This window comes from Parasteatoda tepidariorum, chromosome 6, assembly GCF_043381705.1.
Source record: "Parasteatoda tepidariorum isolate YZ-2023 chromosome 6, CAS_Ptep_4.0, whole genome shotgun sequence".
Lineage (NCBI taxonomy): Eukaryota > Metazoa > Arthropoda > Arachnida > Araneae > Theridiidae > Parasteatoda > Parasteatoda tepidariorum.
The window spans coordinates 19,159,839-19,181,284 of NC_092209.1; the positions used below are offsets into that span (position 1 = coordinate 19,159,839).

At 27.8% G+C, this 21,446-nt stretch overlaps 1 protein-coding gene across 3 annotated transcripts; it reads right to left on the reverse strand.

The window, feature by feature from the left end:
- Positions 1 to 2,098: 2,098 nt before the first annotated feature.
- Positions 2,099 to 21,413, reverse strand: LOC107449657 (Serine/threonine-protein kinase tricornered). 3 transcript variants are annotated; one of them, XM_016065256.4, is made up of 12 exons: positions 21,233 to 21,413; positions 18,445 to 18,581; positions 18,312 to 18,363; positions 16,683 to 16,889; positions 12,674 to 12,797; positions 11,145 to 11,299; positions 10,425 to 10,527; positions 8,238 to 8,299; positions 8,041 to 8,158; positions 6,205 to 6,427; positions 5,375 to 5,463; positions 2,099 to 3,837 (listed from the first exon to the last, which is right to left on the reverse strand). In XM_016065256.4, the coding sequence occupies exons 2-12, from the start codon at positions 18,576 to 18,578 to the stop codon at positions 3,716 to 3,718; spliced, it is 1,389 nt and encodes a 462-aa protein (XP_015920742.1). In that variant the 5' UTR covers positions 18,579 to 18,581; positions 21,233 to 21,413; the 3' UTR covers positions 2,099 to 3,715. The 3 variants fall into 3 exon arrangements, with proteins under 3 accessions (XP_015920742.1, XP_015920739.1, XP_015920741.1); XM_016065253.4 differs by having other exon boundaries at positions 10,404 to 10,527; positions 21,233 to 21,406; XM_016065255.4 differs by having other exon boundaries at positions 10,404 to 10,527; positions 21,237 to 21,361.
- Between the last annotated feature and the right edge of the window lie 33 nt (positions 21,414 to 21,446).

A 21,446-nucleotide genomic window follows, 5' to 3' on the forward strand; every position in this document is an offset into this window, starting at 1 on the left:
AAAGATTAAACTGTAGCAAACTATCCAACGAGAATTACAATGTATTGATAATTTTTCTTAATCAGCAAAGGTTAAAAGTAACATACTAATTAATGATCAAGTTTTAAAAAAATCAAAGATATAGATATTTACAATAGAAGCAATTAAAAATTTAGTGGGGGGTATTATTAAAGATTAGAAAATGCTATATCCTATAAATTATTAAGTATTATTCATTACTTCACTCAATAAGAATTCTGTTGAATACTTACTTATTTATGTAAAAATACTTCCAGTATATCAAAGTTGAAATTCATCAAAAAAGCTCGACTAAATTCTGCTTTTTATACAAAAAGATTTGATAAAAGTAAAAGCTACATTACAAATATTAGGCACACATTTCAGATATTAAATTATTAAGTTGATAGTAATAATGTGGGGGTAATGGAGGAAATACATATTACATGATAATAGAATACTTATAAGTCTTTTATATCATAAATTAAATGCATAGAAAATGCAAAAAATTAAACTACTTTTCTAAATGTTCTGAATATCTCAATTATTGTTTAATTAATTTTGCATCTATTATCTAAATAAAATATTAATTTAAAAAAATTATTAACACATGAATTGTTCTACAGTAACAGTAAATATTAAAACATGGGCTGATCTACAATATTTTGCAATAATACAAGTCAGACCATATGTTTGATAAAAATAAAAGAAATATAAAAATAAGCATGTTTTTAGGTTTTTGTATCTTAAATTAAAATATAAGTTTCAGACAAAATAAAAGTCCTTTATATCATAATTTGAATGCATAAGAAATGCACAAAATTAAACAGTCCTATTTGATTTGAATATCGTAATCTCTATTAACTTAATTCTACATCTATTATTTAAATAAAATATAATTTTTAAAAAATTTGGTAAATATGAAACGTTCTACAATATTTATTACACAAGTGTTTGTTAACTTAACAGGAAAAAAAATGAAAAATTCCTTTTTTTACAATAAAATAAATAAACCTTAAAAATACAATCATGACAAAATTTGAAATACTAAAAATTGCAACTTTATATGTGAAGCATTGATAACTTTTTTTTAAAAGAGTCATTTTAAAATTTTACATTTGATGTACCCCAACAATTTCCCCCACATCAAAATTTACTTCTACATTTTCCACTATGTAAAACCAGATATGCAAATTTCTCAATCATAAAAGTCAAGAGATATTCAAATAGAGGGGATGAATAGAGTATAAAGAATATCATAAAATATTGTAGAATATAATATTATATGAAATAGCGGAGATAAATGAAAGGCGTAATTATTCGTAAGGCATTTCGAATTAAAATAAGACATCTTGGAAACATCATTTTCTTAGCATGTGCTCTTTTAATTATACATAGGAAATAGAATTTTAAATGAGAACTATGCTAAAATCACAAATAAGTTATTAAAAACTTGAATGTGTTTTGATGCAGGAAAGTGCAACTATATCACATGGAAAATATACTGCGAACGCGGACTATAACACACATAGCAAAGCATTTTTTCAAATTTTCTTCAAAAAAGCAACAAAAAAAAATTATTTTAAGAATCCAATGTTTTTCCTTCACACAACACTGCTAGACTAAAAATCATAGTTTTGGTTTCCCTTTACATATTTTTAAAAAAATGCAAATCATGTATCGACTTAGAATTCTGGGAAGCCTTTCATGTAACGAAATATGAAAATATATCAGCAAAGACTGAAACTGTTTTCCACACTTATGGAACATTAGGAAAAAAAATTTATTTTTAATTTTATGTTTTCTCACCAGATGGCATAACTGCTGACTTGCATGATGTATTATGGTTCTTTCCTGTTTTCACCAGTTTGCAATGAATTTAAACCCATCCTAATTTTTAATGCATTATATGTGATTTTAATGTTGCCTTCTTCTAATATTCTGTTTCCTAACCACATCACAAAGACCTACTGAGATTTGTTAACATTATGCATAGTTCTTGAACATAAAAGAAAAAAATAGCAATAGATATAATTTACTAACTTAACTAATTAAATTAATCTATAAATTACTACATCAAGAGATACACACCATTGCTTCCTTCCACTAACAAAACATAAAACCTTTATTTACAGCTTACAACCAGACAGAAATAGCAAAACACTAACTTTCACAGATGGTCTGCAATTTGGCCTACTCCAGACTTGGAGGTACATCTTTCCCAGACCCAATACAAGCTATTCATTTATTAAGCAGCAAATATATAAGTAAATATACAAATCTACATTTACACAGTCATAAAAACATGACCTCACAGATCTTTATAATATTTTTCCCCTTCTTTACAATTCTTATTATTCTGTCTTCACAGATCTTTATAATAAACACAACCATTGCGGTGAGAGCATGAAAACTAACCACTTGTGCGATTCTACTAATGCTTTTATAATAGGAGGCAATCACCCAAAATAATTTTGGGCTGGTCTAATCAAAACTCACAGTTAGGGATGCCAATTTGTAGATATTTTTCTGTAGTTAAGAAGAAATTTTTTTTTTCCTCCAACAGCTATTAAGTAAAATAGATAATTTTAATGCAAACTATAAAACAATTATTAACTGCAGGTATTTTTTAATGTAATAAGAAACATTGAAATAAATTCGAAGAAAAAGCATAATTTTAAAAAGAAAAACATACTTAAATGTGGTCAAAGTATTAACACTTAGCTATAGTAACCCTCCAGTGTTGTTAGTCTAGCTCTTTCCTAAATTTAAGTTGGCCACTTACTTAATCGCATAAAAAGAAGTTTTTTCCCATGTGATTTAATGGGAAAAATATGCACAGCACAGAAATTTTAATTTGACTTTGCTCCAGGTCGGGCCTATAAACTAGAACGATTGAAAATTTTATGTAATTATCAAGAGGAAAACATTTCTAATGTAATAGGAAGTTCAATTGGCTATTTAGTTTTATCAACTTGAAGTGAACTAAAATATAAAATGTGCTGACACCAGAACAGATATTTAAAGGAAAATACTAAAAAATCATTGACAGCAGAAGACTGATGCAATCAGATGAAACTTAAATATCATTTATGAGTTTTATTTGAAACAAGCTAGAAATCATCCGGAAAAGTAATTGTCAATAAATATTTCTTATCTTTATTTATAATTATGTATACATATTACACAAAAGAGGCAAAGTAGACTTATACCATTTTAATATTTTAAAACAACTTCCAAGATCAAAGAAACCTATCTATAAATTCATGGAGATATGTGAAAGACTTCTTTAAAAAAAATAATATTAAAAATAAAGAAAAAGATGAAATATAATGAAGCAAAACTAAGAAATTGAAATCCATTTTCACTAAAAATAATTTTTTTTTTTAAATAAGGTTTATTCAAAAGTCACAAATAACCTACAAGCACTGAAATTTTCAAACAACTATAAACCTACAGTTAATGCATTCAAATCTGAAATAACTACAGAAAATAAGCATTGATTGGCATCCCTACAAAGAGCTATTTTCGCTTCACAAGTTTTCAAAAATACTTCATTTTATAATACACAGTCAGCCCACTATATATTTTCAAGCAATGCATTTTTTTATTGGTGATAAAATTTCCCTGTTGGGGGCCCTGAATAAGTGCAATTCATTTGAAAGACAAGGGTTCTCAAGTTCATAGACAATTGGTCTCTTCCTCAATGGCCAGTTCCTTATCGCTTGCTCTGTTTAACACCAATCTGGGTTAGGATACTTTCGAACCTGCGAAATGTATAATTAATGAAAACCCAGTCTTTGTACCCAGGATCACCTTCTTTGGGAGCAGGTGCAGATGCTAAAAAAAAAAAAAATTTAAAATCACTGATAAAAAAGAAAATTAACACATAAAAAATACCATTTATTCAAATTTGCCAACAATCATACAAAGGACAAGTCTCTGACTACTAACAATAAAAATAATCAAGTCTGAAAACATCAAAAATAAATACCTATATGACAGTAATAAGTATCATATAAGTATAAGAGTTTTGCTTGTTCATGCATTTGTTTGAAATAAAATTGGGAAAAAACTAATGCAATAAAAAATTTTATATATTCTACATGTTATTATATATATATAAATATATATATATTACAGGATGCATTCTGAAAATAATGCGCATGATTTTATTGTGACGCAACTATCGATCGCAGCGCACTCAGATTGGTCTAAAAATGTGGTGGGGGATTTGTCCTTCTAAACGCGCCTGGTCTCAGGTCGCTCCGAGCAGTAGGACGTGTCTTTGCGCAAAGTCTTTTTTTCGATCGAGTCACACTGTGATGGAGTGTTAGCTGGAATGCGATAAAGTTTTGTGTGTGGTTTGGAAGGAATGTGACGGAAACGCATCACATGCTTCAAGACGCCTTTAAGGTGAAATGCATTTCGAGATCTCAGTGTGGAAGGTGGCGCAAGGCCTTCAAGGAGGGTCGGAAGAAGATCACCGACGAGCCTCGCTCTGGACGCCCAACAACAGCCCGAACCGTTGAAAACGTCCACCGTGTGCGTGAAGTTTTGAAGTCAGACTGTCGGTTAAGCATTCAGGCAATCGCTAACACCTTGAACTTGTCAAAATGTGTGGTACATGGGATTGTGACGAAGGATTTGCAAATGCGAAAAGTCGTGCTAAGCTTGTGCCGAAGGTGTTGACAGAGGAGCAGAAACTACCTGACCCAAAGTAAGACCCCCTTGGTGCCTCAGCCTCCCTATAGCCCTGACTTAAAGCCGTTGACTTTTTTTTTGTTCTCCCGACTGAAGGGCTGACTGTTGGTGGGGAACATACAAGCTCATGTTACAAGGTTCCTGAGAGGCATTTCTGTCGAGGAGTTCCAGGGTGCTTTCCAGGTGGGGCAGAATCGTCTCCGCAAGTGTGTTGATGCACAAGGGAACTATTTTGAAGAATTTTAACCATTTGTACCCATAGAATCAATAAATCTATTTTTCCCAGAAAATGCGCATTACTTTCAGAACGCACCCTGTATATATTTATATATATATATATATACATAGTTAGATAGATTTTAGGGGAGTTAAGAAAGTGATAGTAAATTTTATGTTTTAGCACTTTATTTCAAACTTCATAAATTTGATTTTTATCTATTTTGCTCACCACTACGAACAAACAACTTAAATATAGATGAAAAAAACCCTGAAGATCATAAAATGAATTGTTTAAGCGTAAGCAAAATTAAACTTATAAACATTCTTTCATGCTAATTATTTAAGCATAATTGACATCTATAATATTAAATGTTATTTGAAGTAGCAAACTTGGCGAGATTCAAATATTACATAAATATACAAACACGAATATTGAATATATAAAAAGACTTACGAATTTTGAGATCAACATCAGGAAATTCATCAAAATTAGATGTATCATCTATACTTTTAACATCAACTAGAATGGCTGCAGGTCTCTCTCTGAAAAAAGTAAAAAACTGTATTGAAACAAATGTTTTAAAATAAAAAAATATCAAGAAATCACATTCCACATGACTTGATTAAAATTTTAAACTCAATTTTCTGAAATTTGTTTTGTAGTCTTATCACAGAATTTTGAAACTTGTGCTGAGCCCAGTTTATACCCAAATCAATCTGAATTATTCTACGTGTACTAATATGAGTGAAGGGAGGACACGAATTATGGGTTTCAAACTCTTTGCTAAATGAAAATCCATTTAAAGATCAAACAATTAGCTTAATACACAGAAACAACAACACAAGTGTTAATTTTAAAAACTTAAAGTTGAACAAGAAGTATAGGTATTTCAGAGAGAAATAATGTTTTTCATTTGTAGGTGCAAGTGAGGGAATGAGATTTTGTAAGTATAAAAAGTAATAAAAATTATTTATTTCAAATACTTAAAATATATAAGATTACGTAATAAAGAAATTTTCAAATTATTTATATTAATCTAATAAATAACTCAATCATTTATGTAAGAGAAAACTGAAATATTCATTTATATAATTTTAACCTATCAGCAGAGAATTACTTATTAACAATCAAACTTAATTACAAAGAGTGCAGTGTTAAATTTTATGTCATAAGAGGTGTAATAGCTAATGCAATTATATTATAGTTACATAACCAAACTTAGATTACTACATCATTAAAACAGAGAAGGCTTAAAGCTAAAAACTAATTTTAAAAAAAATTACCTAATATGTGCCCAATCAATTCCCTTGAAGAAAGAATGTTGTTTTATTTCTTCCACACCACTGTTGGCACCTATTCTTTTATCAGCCTCACAGCAAAACCTTTGAATGAGCTCTCTAGCTTCATTAGATATAGGAACTTCAGGAGGAAAAATGAGAGTCTCCCTCCAATTCATCACTTTTCTATAAGTTTCTTGAGGAGTTTCTGAACAAAATGGTGGATATCCTACAGAAGAGGGGAAAAAATTATCTACATGTAGATAAACTTTAGGAAAATGAACAAAAACATACTTAATACAACATTTGATTTAATACCTGCCAAACTCCACTTTTTAAAATGCAGAAGATTTACAACAGAGCTATTGAGGAAATTATTAAAATGCAGAAGATTTTATGTTTTCTCATTATTATTTCTTTCTTTATTCAAAAAGTCATTAAAATAGTGATAGTATTTTAGTAATGGAATATAAATTTTTTTAACACAATAAGTTAAATCAAATCTGAAATAGATGAAAAATATCTTATAATTTGGTGCTATAAAATAATAAACATCTTATATTTTGCATTAATTTACAACCGACAACATCAATAAGGCAGAAGCACAACATAAATTCAAGATGTCACTGTCTGAAAAAGGCATAAAATCCTACATCTTAACATATATGCGTACACATATATTTTAAGATACACATGTTAAGATACACACATAATTATGAAAAGAAATTAAAATATTAAAGCAAAAATAAAAAAGATTATAACATCCAAATGGAAAAATGTGCCTAGCAGCAAAGAAACCAAGAGGAATTATACAAATGAGACATTGAAGAAAAATTAGTAAAAAATTGGGAAAAACATGACAATCAAAGCTGACATCAGTTAACTGAAAAATTGACATATGACTGCAAGATACATGAGATAGATAAATGAGAAAGTTAATTGGATTCTTGTTATCCCAAGTGAGTTTTCTTTCTCATTTGTATCTAGCAGTCATACGTAAATTTTTCAGTAAATTGGATTCTTGTTATTCCAAGTAAGTTTTCTGTAATATTTTCCAATTATGATTGATGTTAAATGTTATACATTATGTTAACTCATAATTTAGAATAATAATAGGCATTTAATTCATCAAAGATAATTAAAAGATATTTTTAATTAATTTAAAAAGGGAGTTGTGAATAAAAATAAACTGAATATTTTACAACAAAAAAGTTTTAAACTGATTTCTATAGATGAGTATTCATTATGTATTAGTAATATTTATTTAAATATTCAAGTAAGAAAACATTTCATATCAATAGCGATTTATTAAGTAAATGTACTTTATTTTAGTGAATTTTCTAAAATTCACAAAAACCAGTAGAATTTTTATGAAACCAATAGACATGGAGAAACTGGCAAAATCCAGTAGAGTTGGTAGCTATGTATTTTATGTTTTTTAATACATAGTAATGTTGTCATAAATGTAAGAAAATTGCTTTCATTTGTAACAAAATCAATAAATAAATTTTATTTTTAAGAACATTATTATATTAAATAAAATGAAAAATAACTTTAAAAAACAGCATTCTGTTATACTTTCTTTTTTAGTTCACCTTTTTTTAATCATTTTATTCGAAAATTAAATTCTGTTCTTGAAGTTTCTTTGTTCATACAATAAAGAAAATGTATATATTTAAAAAGAAATTTTAAAAATTCATCAATGCAACTTTTTAACAAACTTAACTCAAAACTTTTATACCTGACTTGTTAATCAACTTAAAACATTGACTATTTTTCGGTTTTCTATACAAAAAGTACAATAACATACAATATAATGCAAATAACATACAACATACTAACCCATCAACATTTCATACATAATAACACCAAGCGACCACCAATCACATGAACTATTATAACCAGTCTGCATGAAAACTTCAGGAGCAATATAGTCAGGTGTTCCAACTGTTGAATAAGCCTACAACATTCCATTAATGAGTTTTGTTTCATTGGATTTTTTAATTAAAACACTATACATAAAAAAAAAACTTCATTACCAGCTGTCGTCTATTCTTTTTCCAACTTTCAGCTCTTCTCTTCGAATCCATAGGATTACTGGCTGTGTGAAACATGATTTACAACATTTTTACAAATCATTATATAAATAATTATAGACAAAAATAGGATAGACTGGAGACACTTAAAAAAAATTTATTAAAATGAGCAGAAAGAAAATTTAATAAGAATTTATTCTATTTATTTTTGAAAGAACTATCTATCTCTTCCTCTGCATAACTCATAAATTTAAGAAGCCACTCTAGCAACAACTATGCAAATATCTCAACAAAAATATTTATTTGATAAATAAGGGAATTAAGACTCACGATAAATCAAAACTTAACTGAAAATAATATAAAAGTTTATGTGTTACGATATCCTAAAACACTATCTGCAAAGACATGCAGGGTAATTGTACGTTTTATGAACTTATATTATTTTTAAAATATTTTTTACGCTTAACTTTTATAATTATGAAGAGTATAAGGTAGAACCAGCAGCACAGAAGTAACATATGATACATTTAGGATAGTTTTCGTGACTGATATATTAATTTTTCTCACCACGTTATTAGTTTAATAAACTTTGCTGTCCATCAAGTGACAAAATCCTTCTTAACAGTTTGTGTCAATAAAACAGATGAAGTGGTAGCAAGATGCATGTTTTATCACCCCATTATATTTACAGAAAATATAATGTATTCTTGTAAAAATAACATATTATTGTTTATTAAAACAAACTTGCTGTAAAATTTAAAAACTAAAATAGTTGCTAAAATAAGAAAATTTAACTTAAATTTTATCGTTATAGTTTAACACTCTTCAACAATTGACATAGTATTACTGTTTGGCAACAAATGTGTTAATATATCATCTGCAGTAATTAGTTAGCATATTAGAGATCAACCCCACGAACTATTCAGTTTGAGTCCCATTACATGAAACTCCAGTCATTAGATCAAAATTATGAAGGAAGTTCCTTTCTTTTTTTCCCTCTTGCATATTGAATATTGTTAATACATTTACATAAAATTTTATAAAAACTGTAACAATCAAAAGGAAACAAAATACAATAAAAAAGAAATGAATAAAAAATAATGAATAAATAAACAATCAAAATCAGGTTACATAGAAGTATAAGTTGAAAAGAAAAATGAAACATGCTAATAAAAAATTGGAATATATATCTATAATGTATTAGAAGAAACATTCTTGATTGCAATAAGTTCAATAAGAAAAATCAGTAAAATTTAAAAATAGCATTCAGTTGAATTTGTGCAGCTGTGCATTGAGTGATTAAAAATTAATAAAGAAAATTGGATTAAAAAATGCAAAAATGTGAATAAAGTGTAGCAGTGAATTTGAATTTAGCTAGAAGTTTTAGAAATAAATTAGCTCTTAGAAATAAACTATTATTTTATCAAAAAATTAATACCTCCATCAGAATTTTATTTTAAAAAGTTACTCCGATGATTTTTTTTTTTAGTTTTTTAAATTTTGCTTTTTATTTATTTATTTTTTGTAAATTTAATTATTTTTTTGCATTTATTTAAATATTTTGGCCATCTCATATATGAAATTTAATTTTGCCTTTTTATATTTCTTTAATTACATCTTGCAATCTGTTTCTGCTCACATGCAGTCTTTTAGCAGTATCTTACTATACTTAATTTGCTAATGCAAGAGAAAATATTTCAAAAAATGTTGATGCAAATCGTCTTGATGTAGAGAGTCTGGTGTACAAAACCAAGAAAATATCTCGGGAAACCTCAAGCTTAAAGAAAATACATTCAAACTTAAGGATAATACATTCTATATAAATTTATCTCAATATATCTTAATATATTCGAATATACAATAGAATGTAATTTTAAGGGGAAAATATTTCTTTTCATTGAATTGTAAAGAAATTTTTTAACTCGTTGTAAGTACATTTCTTGCTCTTTTTAAGAATCTCAAAATACAGACTATGTTTATGCATAACTAAGCAATATTATAGTATTTTATAATATTGGGATCATTTTAAAACAAAGTAATAACTTCTTCTAATGAACTAAAGTAAAACAACAAAATAGTAAGCACGCAAAATTAAAAAAAATGCATGAAACAAAAAAGAAGATGAACTAAACTAATGAAAATCATAAAATAAAAATAAACAATAATTACCATTTCTGTCAAAATACATACTGAAATCGCTGGGCTTTGCCTGAGAAAGATCTCTGTAAAATTCCGTTCGATGAGACTTTTTCAGCCCAGTGCATAAACCAAAGTCAGACAACTTTATATGGCCCTAAAAAAGGATGACAATATATATCTTTATAAAAAAAAACTGCTTTTGAGCAGACTTTAAATATTAATTAAATAGAAATTATACTTTGTTGCTTCTCTCCTCATATAAAACACTTCTTCAATAAGTAGGATTGAACTGGACTAAATATACAGTTAACATAACATGACACATAAGTTGAAATTAACTAGACTTCTCCCATTATCAAAAGTATCCCATCCTTTCTCAATCATTCAAGGTGAATTTTACAAGTATTCACCTTTTTGTTTCTAAGAAAACCTAACATAGTCTAATCTTTTGTATGAAAATAAACTTAAAATAATCTTCATCTAGTTGCAAATAGTTATATTTTCTTTGTCATTCAAATGTAATTAAACACACCTGAAAAATTTGCCAAAGGAAACTTCAATCAAGCAAATTGTAATTGAAGCTCACCTGCTATGCATAAAGTAAAAGAAAACGCTACTCTTACTTTTTAAGATTATCATAATATCAACCTTTAAATTCACAAAAAGGTATACCTTATTATTTTACAGAAAATATGTAGAAAAAATATATGATAAGAAGATATGAAAAGAAATAGAGTTAAAAAAAGGGGGGAGAATTATAATATAAAATACCTTTGCATCCAAAAGTAGGTTATCAGGCTTAATATCCCTATGTATAAAACCTAATTTGTGAATGGAGTCTATAGCTAAAGCTGTTTCAGCAATATAGAACTGTGTACAATCTTCAGAAAGTGTGTCTTTTTTCATCAGTAATGTCATTAAGTCACCTGAAAACAAAATAAAATAAGAATTCAAAAAATTTTCATTTTCTATACAATTAATGTTACAATAAAGACAAAACATTCAAAACTTATACCTTAATATATATCTCCCATTTTTAATAGGCAATTTTTATAATGCATGCTTATTTTTAAATTACTTGTGATAATTCAGCTAAATATTTTAATTTTTGTTATAAGTAACCTGTAATACAAACGTTTTTAAAATCTAAAGCAGAGTGTCAATCATTTGTCATTAAATATTTTCTCCCAATCTGAGATGTTAGTTCTAAATACAATGTCAAATCAATCGCTTTTCACACATATTTGTTGTTTAATTATGTATTGCTCCACCGTTGGGCTTTCTCTAAATTATTCCATGCTACAAGACTGCAGCAATTTCCTTTATCTTACAGACATTCAAGAGGCCTATCAATGTACAGAATTGACCGTCAGCCAAGTTGCAACAGAAAAAGTTTTTTCAGAATTAAAATGCATTTATAATGATTTAAGATTAAATATGAAAAAGTTAATAATTTCATATCCTTTTTTAAGAATAAACAAATAAATTTATATCATCTATATGAGCTGCTTATTATGCTATTATTTTTGTTTCACTTTATAATAAAATTTTCAAATTAAAATTTGAAATTCAAGAGTAAGCATAAAAATATATTAAAATTGCCGGAGCTAGAGCTTTCTTTCCTGACAAAAGTTTTAAAAAGGCATACCTGCCAACGTTGGAGGAATAAAAAAATCAAGATTTTACTAGTGACACTTTTTAGGCTACGGGTAAAGTTTTGGTATATCTTTCATAATCATATAAGTCAAAAAGAGAAATTTTCAAAATTGGAAAAATTATAAGAATTTAACATACAGCGAAATAAAAAATATGTATATAAATCTTAATCTAAGCAAGATTTTTAAAACTATTATTAATAATTACTTTAGCCATTAACACTCAAAATACTGCAGCACTGGCAACAGAACCATCTGTTGAGTATTTTTGCCATCAGAAGATATGTTATCAGCAAAAATAAATTTTTTTTAAAATCTCTTCAACAAATACGGAGAAATTTCAGAATATATGGGTAAACAGGAGATAGTTGTAAAATACAGGAGTCTTTGTTAAAAAAAACAGGAGACAGGAAAAACAGGAGGCAGGTATGAAAAGGTATATCTAAATGGCTGAGAAAATTTTTACCTTGTTTCAAAAAGTAAAGAACAAGCTTTTTTAAGATTCATGATCTCATAAACTCAAATGTTCTACAATGATCTTGCTGATACCAAAACACTGATCAAATTATAAAACTAATCATTAAATTTAAAATAAATATCACCGAAATACCAATCAAAAACGTCTTTAACAGTAAATAAAATTACCTCCAGGCAAAAACTCCATAATTAAATATAAATTCATTGCATCCTGAAAACTGTAGTACATTTTAACAACCCATTGATGATCGGCTTCAACAAGAACATCTCTTTCGGCACGAACATGGGCAACCTAAAAAATTAAATAAAGTAAGTAAAAAAATACATAACATTTTAAGAATTAATATTTAATAGAGTATAGATTTGGGAGGCGCCTGCACCTGTTTTTTGAAATTTTTTTTAACACCAAATTCGGCAATAGAGAATAATAATCTGCTGTTAGTTAAACCATAGTCACCACAAAGATGTAATTAGAATTATGAGCTTGTATTGGAGACCTGACGTTTTAATAAGGTTCGCGACAGATTTGTAATATTGCACAGATCAGAAATAAGAAGAGATTGTACTTCTCTATTTTAAATAAGATTTTTTGAAATGTATTTAGGGCTTTTGGGGGATAGGGGGTGGTGAGTAAACTATAATAGTTTTCTGTAGAGTTTGATGCTGAAACTAAAATTTTGTTATGGCTAATAAGATTTTGTAAAATTTTTTGTTTCTGATGATGATTTAATCAACGAAGATGTCGTAAAATAGGCGATTTTCTATATTTGCGGATTGCTCTTAGGAATAATTATGTGCTTAACTTAAAGATTTCTGGAAATATATTACTATCTAGTAGCTGAGTTATTTTATGTTCATATTTCCGGAGATTTTATGTTGTTAATCCTACGCAGATCATTTAGAAATTTGTGGCCTAGGAGTATTCATTATTTTTTAATATCATAAACAATGTGTTTGTTACACAAAATTTATCAAAAATGGGTGTCGATTCTATACAAATCTGTTGCCTACGGGTAATGATTTGTTATAAACCAGCAGTATTTTTTAGCTAAATCTCAATGTTTAGTTAAATGGCGAAGTTTAAGGTTAAATGCCACTGTTTGGCATATATTTGCTTAGTACATCCTACACTGGTGTTTTTTTTTGTTTTTTTTTTTAAATAAGTGCCACTGCCGGGTATACCTTGAAGTGATATTTATTATTAAGGTCAAGTAACATAGTCCGCAAACCCTATGTTGATGCTTAAAACTGATGGTAATACAAGTCAATATCAAATTTCTCAGGGCAGCAATATTTGATTCCGTTTTAACCATCCGATGCAGATACATAACAAAACAGTGGCCTAGGGGCAAACATTTGTTATAGATCTACAATTATTAATAACATTTAGAGTAGAAAACAAACGAAATACAAGTGAACTTAGAATTGATTAGAGTTGTCGTCATGTGGCGAAAGCGGGGAGCGGATAAAAATGAGTCATAAGTGGTTGGTGAGGAGGAAGAAACCGAAAAACATCTAGTGCAGATGTCAGACAAATCTGTACAAAAAAAGGAAAGTAAAATAAATATCAAACAAAAAAATTGTCTAAACAAATATTTTTTCAAAAGTAAGGATTATTTTCTGGCAACAATAAAAGCATACCTTCTTAATAGAATAAATAAAGATATATGCATCTCCCTATAACATTAAATACCCCCGTCGGTATGTTCACCTTGTCCAGGTGGGTGGGCTTGAGTGCTTCAGCAACCCAGAGAGCTATGCCGGCGGTAGCGTAGCTACTGGTAGGATCTCCCATGCCGGACAGGTCTCCGTTGGGTAGGAGTCAGACTAAGAGAGATACCTAGGAGAAGGAAAACTCCGATCCAAACCCGTACCCAGCGCCTGTACTTCATGTTAGGAGCGGCTTGGGTGTCTAAGGAGCTAAAACAGTCTTTTACCTCCTAGTGCTCCAGTCTTCGAACAAACAGAAGCTGCAAATTACCTTACCATGAACCAGTTTACCTTCCCGCTCCTGTCAATAAAAAGGAATTCCTGCCCGACCATCTAAAGCAACTGGCTCTCGAAATTATTCACTCTATTCCAAAACAAGACGCAAAAATTTTAACTGACGGCAGCAAAATCGATAGTCATGCTGGTAGCCGAGTCTACATTGAGACTCCTGATGAAAAATTTTCTCTCTGCCAGCATAACCCAGACTTCTGCTCCGTGTTTAGAAGTGAACTTCTGGCTATCAACAGGAGTCTGGAATTTGTTATGCAAAATAACCTTTATTTTAAAGACCTTTGGATATTCTCTGATAGCCGCAGCTCCCTGCAACATCTCAACAAGCGGACCCAAATTGGCGACAAAACCAGTATTTCCATCGTAAACAACCTAAAACTCTTGTCTCTCCAACATAATATTCACCTGCAGTGGGTTCCTTCTCACATCGGTATCTATGGTAATGATTTAGCGGACAGCCTAGCTAAAGAAGGTTGCAGCCAACCACACCCTACCTCTTCTGATCTTACCTATCTTGAACTTTACTCCCTGGAGAAATCCCAGCTTCTCAGAGACTGGTTGATTCCCCCCACCCACTATTGGTACAAGGGAAATAAGCCTGCAGCTTCTTTGACCCTTCCCTTTGAAAGGAGAGTCTGCACAATCTCCCGCCTAGCTACCGGATATCTTAAAGGTTTACTATTTTCTGAGGGAACTAAAATCTACCCCCTCTGCCCTAAATGCCATCTACACCGGGCTTCCGCCTATCACATCCTAAACTGTCTTGGTCTTCTCTGGGAAGACACTTACTCTACTCCTCTTTTGGTATTTGATTTTCTTCAGGTCAACTGGTTCATAGATCTGGTCTGACTTCGTCAGGCCAGAAGAGGACAAGCAACAACAACATTAAATACTCGTGATACAGAGTTCTAAATTTTAAAAATCCAAACTTGGGTCAATACCATATCATTGATAAAAATTTTTTGTTTGGAAAATTTCATAGAATTAGTCCACATTTTTCCTTTTACTAAAATTGAAATTTTCTTTAAGTATTGATCGATATCATAAAAATATGTTTTTGTTACTTTAAAAAAAAACTGAAATTTAACAGATTGAATATTATTTTTTTACTTGATTCATAAAATTATAAGTCACGAACATTATTCTAAAGATCAGGAATGAGATTGGGCAAAAGGCAAAAAAGCTGAATTTCCAAGTGAGTAAATTTTAAACATGTGGAAATGCTTAATAATGAATTTCAGACAATTTAAGATAATAAATACCTATGGGTTGACATAAAATTGTGCACTAATTTATTAATATTTGAATGATTGCATGGATACTTAATATTTAGCAAAAAGTAAAATGACCAATTGAAGAAATAATGCTAGAAATTAAATTTTTCTTCAGTTCACATGAAGGAGACACTTATTTCTTGAGAAACTGCCCGATTTAGCAAATTAAAACTACTGAGAACATACATTAACATTTCCTTTCTTTTAATGAATGCTGTTACATAATTTATGACAAATATATCAATAACATGACTTTTTAATTATTTAGAAAAGAAAAGAAATTTTTACAATTAGAATCACTATGTTCATATTACAACCTAATCTAGCTAGAGCTCTGTAAAACATGTCAATAACTGTGAAGTAGAAACATATAGTAACTCCTTAACATACAAAAATTGCTATTTAAGTTTGAAAAATTACATGATAATCAGCAACTGCTTAGATTTATTTTTCATCTGATAAGAATTTCACATTTTATAACATAAATAACAGCAACATTATTTTTTAAATTTTGGTGCTGTGTTAATTAACTCTTTTTCCAAAAAAAAATTTTAATCACTTATAAAGTGATTGATTTTGTTTAATATATCTTTTTTTTTAAATTTTTGTTTAATTTTCGATTGCTGCAAATGCTTTAAGCAATCTTTTCAACAAACAAACAAGAAAATCCAGTTTGGAAAAGTTTAATATATTCTTGTGGTAATAGCAAAACTGCCACAAACAGATTGGTAACTAATTTAGACGCTAGCTTTTTGATAAAAAGACTGACATTCGAGAGATAAAAGTGAAAAAAGAGGAAAAATTTCATCCCTGTAAAGATAAAAATATAAAAGTCATATTTAATGAGATAAAAAATCAACCCAGCTATTTAAATGCTTAACTATTCAGTAAATAAGATATACCTGTTCTTTTTCTAACATGTCAGCTTTACGTAAAATTTTCATAGCATAGACATGCCCAGTGTCTTTTTTCTGAACCAATCTAACTTCACCAAATGCTCCTCTACCAATTACTTTCAATGGCTCAAAATCTTCCACTCCTAGCCTAGAACGTTTCAGTCTCAGAAATTCTGTCTCTTTTAAGGCATGCTGTGTTCTTTTCTCTTGTTTCTAGAATATATAAAAAAAAAACTTAATCAAAGTTTGTTGATTTAAATCAAAAAATTTTTCTAAAAAAAGTTTTAATGTATATTATTTTTAGAATTTTGATTTTTCTTTTAAAAATATCATTGATTTTAAACTTTTTTTTAAAGAGATAATAAAGAAATTAAAAAAAAACCTTTATTATGAGATTAAGTTTTTTTTTTTCTTTAATTCTTAAAGATTTTTGCAAACATATTGCCGAATTATTAAATTCCAATTAGCAATGCTGCTTAATTTCTTTGGTTTGTAACAAATTACAACACTTTTGAAAACATTTTTTATGGATTTTTCAAAATGCAAAAAAAAACAAAGTAAAACCTAAATGTAATTTTTTTTAATATGCCCATAAAAAAGCTTTTTTTAAATATGGAACATTTTGCAAGAAACATAATTTGTACTCAAAATTTTAAGCATCAAGTTTTAAAACATTATCTTCAAATCTTATTTAATATTTTATTTACATTTCAGGCTCTCCAAACATACCCAATTATAAAAAGAAATCATTCTATGAGACCTAAAAAAATTGTTTTAAGATAAATTGACTTTTTTTATAGTGTGACATTTCTCTAATCATTTGCATTTTTCAGCAGATTCTTTTAGCAATCTGCTGAAAAATGCAAATGATACAATTTACTTTGTCCTTTCAAAGATTTTTATTTTGTTGTTTATTTTAGCCCATTTTGAATTCTTAAAAATTATACATTTCTATCCTATGTTCAATAATTTCAACTCTTGCATATAACAATTCCTAATGCAGTTACATAGTTTATATAATATAATTCCAATTATAATTATAAAATCAAACAAAATTAAGAAAGTATCATCTTCAAAAAAATCCAAAAAAAATATATATATATTAAAAATTTTAAAATTAAAAATTATAAAAAAAATTATTTTTAAAAAAAAAAAATTATAAACTTTGCTTTTAATTTAGAAAGATGGCATTTTAAAAAGACAAATAAAATATTTTCTTAATTACTGTTAAATAAAAGTGCAGTATTACAATGAAAACTAGGATAACATTTAATTAAAAAGTACTATAATTTTTTAAATTTAAATTTCATTTTTATTAACAAATATTTATGTGATAGTAATAAATATATTTATTGAGTAAACTTTGTAAGTGGCACACATTTGAATTAAAATTTGTAATAACATATATTAAGGTATATTTGGTTTTATGACTACACTTACTAAACAAAAAGCTTTTATTCATTACACATATAATATGCAAATAGAGTTAAAATAGACAGCCCTTAATTAAAAACGAATTAAAATTAACAATTATTACATAATTATTTAAAATTCTGCATCATTGATTTCGTACATTTTTTAATTGCAACTTATAACACACAAAACTGAATTTTAATAAAAAAATTTAAGTAATACTTGTTCCTCAGATAGTCCTTCCTCTTTCATAGTTTCTTCAAGTTTTTCATGTCTAAAATAATAAAAGAAAAAAAATAAGAACCATCTTCAAAATACAGCCTCTTAAAAAGATGAAAATAATAAATTACAGAACCTGGTTTTTCTTTCAATATGCTGTGCAATTAAATTGGAGTAGTAATTTTCAAGGTGAACTTTCGCTTTAATAGCCTTATCTAGCGTGTGACCACTAAATTGGATTTGTTCACCTTCTGTTGCAGCCATATCCATTGACTAAAAGATAAAATTTAAACATGAAATATTTTCTCAGTTTTACAAAATTACATAGTACATTATAATATATAATATCTTATTACTTATGTATAAGACAATATAAATGTACAACAGAATATTAGAAGAAATACAACAGAAAATTCATATGGTTGATATATTGCAAGAAACTTTGCAGATTATTGTCAGGAAAGAGTTATTATAACAAAAGAATTATTATAATAAAAGAGTTAATATAACAAAAGGGTCATTATGAGAAAAGAATTATTATAACTAACGAGTAATTATAACTAAAGAGTAATTTAAATTAGAATTAAAAATTATTATAGCTAAAGATTATTATAACTTCAAAATTGGAAATATTAATTTTTTTACAACATTAAAATAAGTATGTTAACAGTATTGTCAGTAGTTTTGAATATGTATAATAAATAAAAGATTTTGAGAAATAAAAAGCCTGTAAATGTTAATGAAAAAAATAAAATTATCCTCGAAGGACAATAGTGAAATAAATATCCTTTCATTTCAATATAAAAAAAAGAGAAAAACAAATTAATTGGATTGAACTTTATGGATGTTTTAAATTAGGTATCTTATTTAAAGGCTCCCTAAGTGGAGCAAATTAACACAATTAAGAGCGAAATAAAAGCAGAAAATAAACTATAAATATCCAGAATTCAGTCTCAAATTACCTTATGAGAATCAAACAAAAGTTTTAATAAGATGGAGCAACTTTCTCTTTAGGATATTTTTCAATTTTATAAATTTAGGTACTCTTTCTCTTCACTTTATTATATTGGGGATAAGAGTGGCAACTGGTGATTTTTTAAATAATATATTTTCTGGAATTGATATATTTTAATGGCTATTTCGGAAAATTAAAAATGTTTCCAGAACTATAAGCACAGGATTGCCACTCACAACTAGAAAAAAAATTACCTGTGTTTTTCCTGCACATATTATACACAATATATATTAAGAGGAAACACACATTTACAGTGCTCTTGTGAGCTATATTAGGATAACAATGCTAGTTTTAGTTGTTGTTAAAACTAAGGAACAGATCAACATAAAACAAACAATGCCATAATAAATGAAAAACATAATACAGATCATTATCATCATCAGATATTCCATAGATTGTGCTTTGAGAGGACTGAATTTTTTAAAAGACCAAAATAAAAAATAAGCTTCCCAGTTTATAAAGATGAATTCAAAATTTCCGCATTTTTTTCTGTTGTTTCAGATGATTTTTAAATTCCCTGTATTCTTCAGGTTTTCTCTTTTCTCCCTGTGGAGTTGCAACCTTGAAGCAAGACAAATCAAGGTTATATGCTTTAATAAGTACAAGAAATTATTGAAACCCTAATTTTGGGCACTTACTCAAGGCAGGAGTAAATACCGATTTACAAATACCCAACCCACATCTACAGTAGTGGTAATCTAAGAAATGAGATAAAAAAAAACATCCAACCTAAAGAGTTAAATGATAACAGGCAAGGCTCTGCATTTTATTTTTTTTAAACTTTTGAAAGTTAAAAATCCATTTGTGTCATGGCAATTGTAGTAGGCATAAAAGTTACCAATATGGAAATATTTCTGAATTTTATAATTGTAATAACCACGAATAAATCATGAATTAAGATTAAGTGATAAACAGTGTAAAATAATTTCTTCTAACTGACATTGTAGAACTACTTTAAAATGGTTTTGCTAATAAGATTAAGATTAAGTGATAAACAGTGTAAAATAATTTCTTCTAACTGACATTGTAGAACTACTTTAAAATGGTTTTGTTAATAAATGCTGAATAATTATTAATTGCCACTATAATATATAAATTCTTGTGAGATACAATAAATCTTACAATAATAAATATAATTAAATTGTATAAAAAAAAAATTTATGAGAAACAAGGTAAAAATTTACACTAACGATAACAATCGTCAATGTAGTAAAGCCAGAAATATTCTCTAAAGTAATTATAAATAAAATTAGAGTAACACAATTAAAATTAAGTATTTTATGAATATAAAAACAGTAAAAAAATTGTGAGTTAATTGAGAAGTATTTAAAATCTTTAACAAAGCAATAAAAGTAAACTGATTTATACATAGCAAATAAAACAGGATGTTGAACACAATTATTAGAAAAACAAAGATAATTTTAGCATCAAATTTTGTCAAAAAAAGTTAAAATTTAATACTAAAATTATAAAATATTATCTTAATCTTCTCAAGCATCCGTTAAAAAAATAAAAAAAAACATCCAACAAAGTAATGTGACATTAATATTATACAAATTATCGACTTAAAAATAAAAAATTTCTTTACAGATATATTTTGTAACCATAAAAAGTAATACTACTGCAGACAGTCTTTCCCAGAATCAGAGATAAAGAATTCTATATTTAAAGTATACTTCATTTACTTAAAACATATGAAGTAAAAAAGAACTTTAGTGAAAAGAAAAGATCTTTATTGACTAACTAAAATATTACGACAGGCTGTTGTGCCTTCTAAAATAATGTAAAACTGCGACACAAGAAGAAAACAATAGGTCAATTAAATAACTCATCACTCCATCAACACTGTACATTGGAATAACCATAACTATGCAACCGATGTAATCAAGATCTTATAAAAGCTACTTACATACTTAGCTAGAATGGAAAACACAGTAACTTTCTAAATAAGGCATACCACTTAAAAACTCTACGTTTACTAGAAAACAATAACCATACTTGAACTAGATAAATTTAAGGCTTAATGCCATTACCAGTATATAATAATGAAAACGGAACTTAATAAATAAAGGTCACTGAAATCTTGGTACATCGAAGTGAAGTGATGTCATTACTTTGTCCAT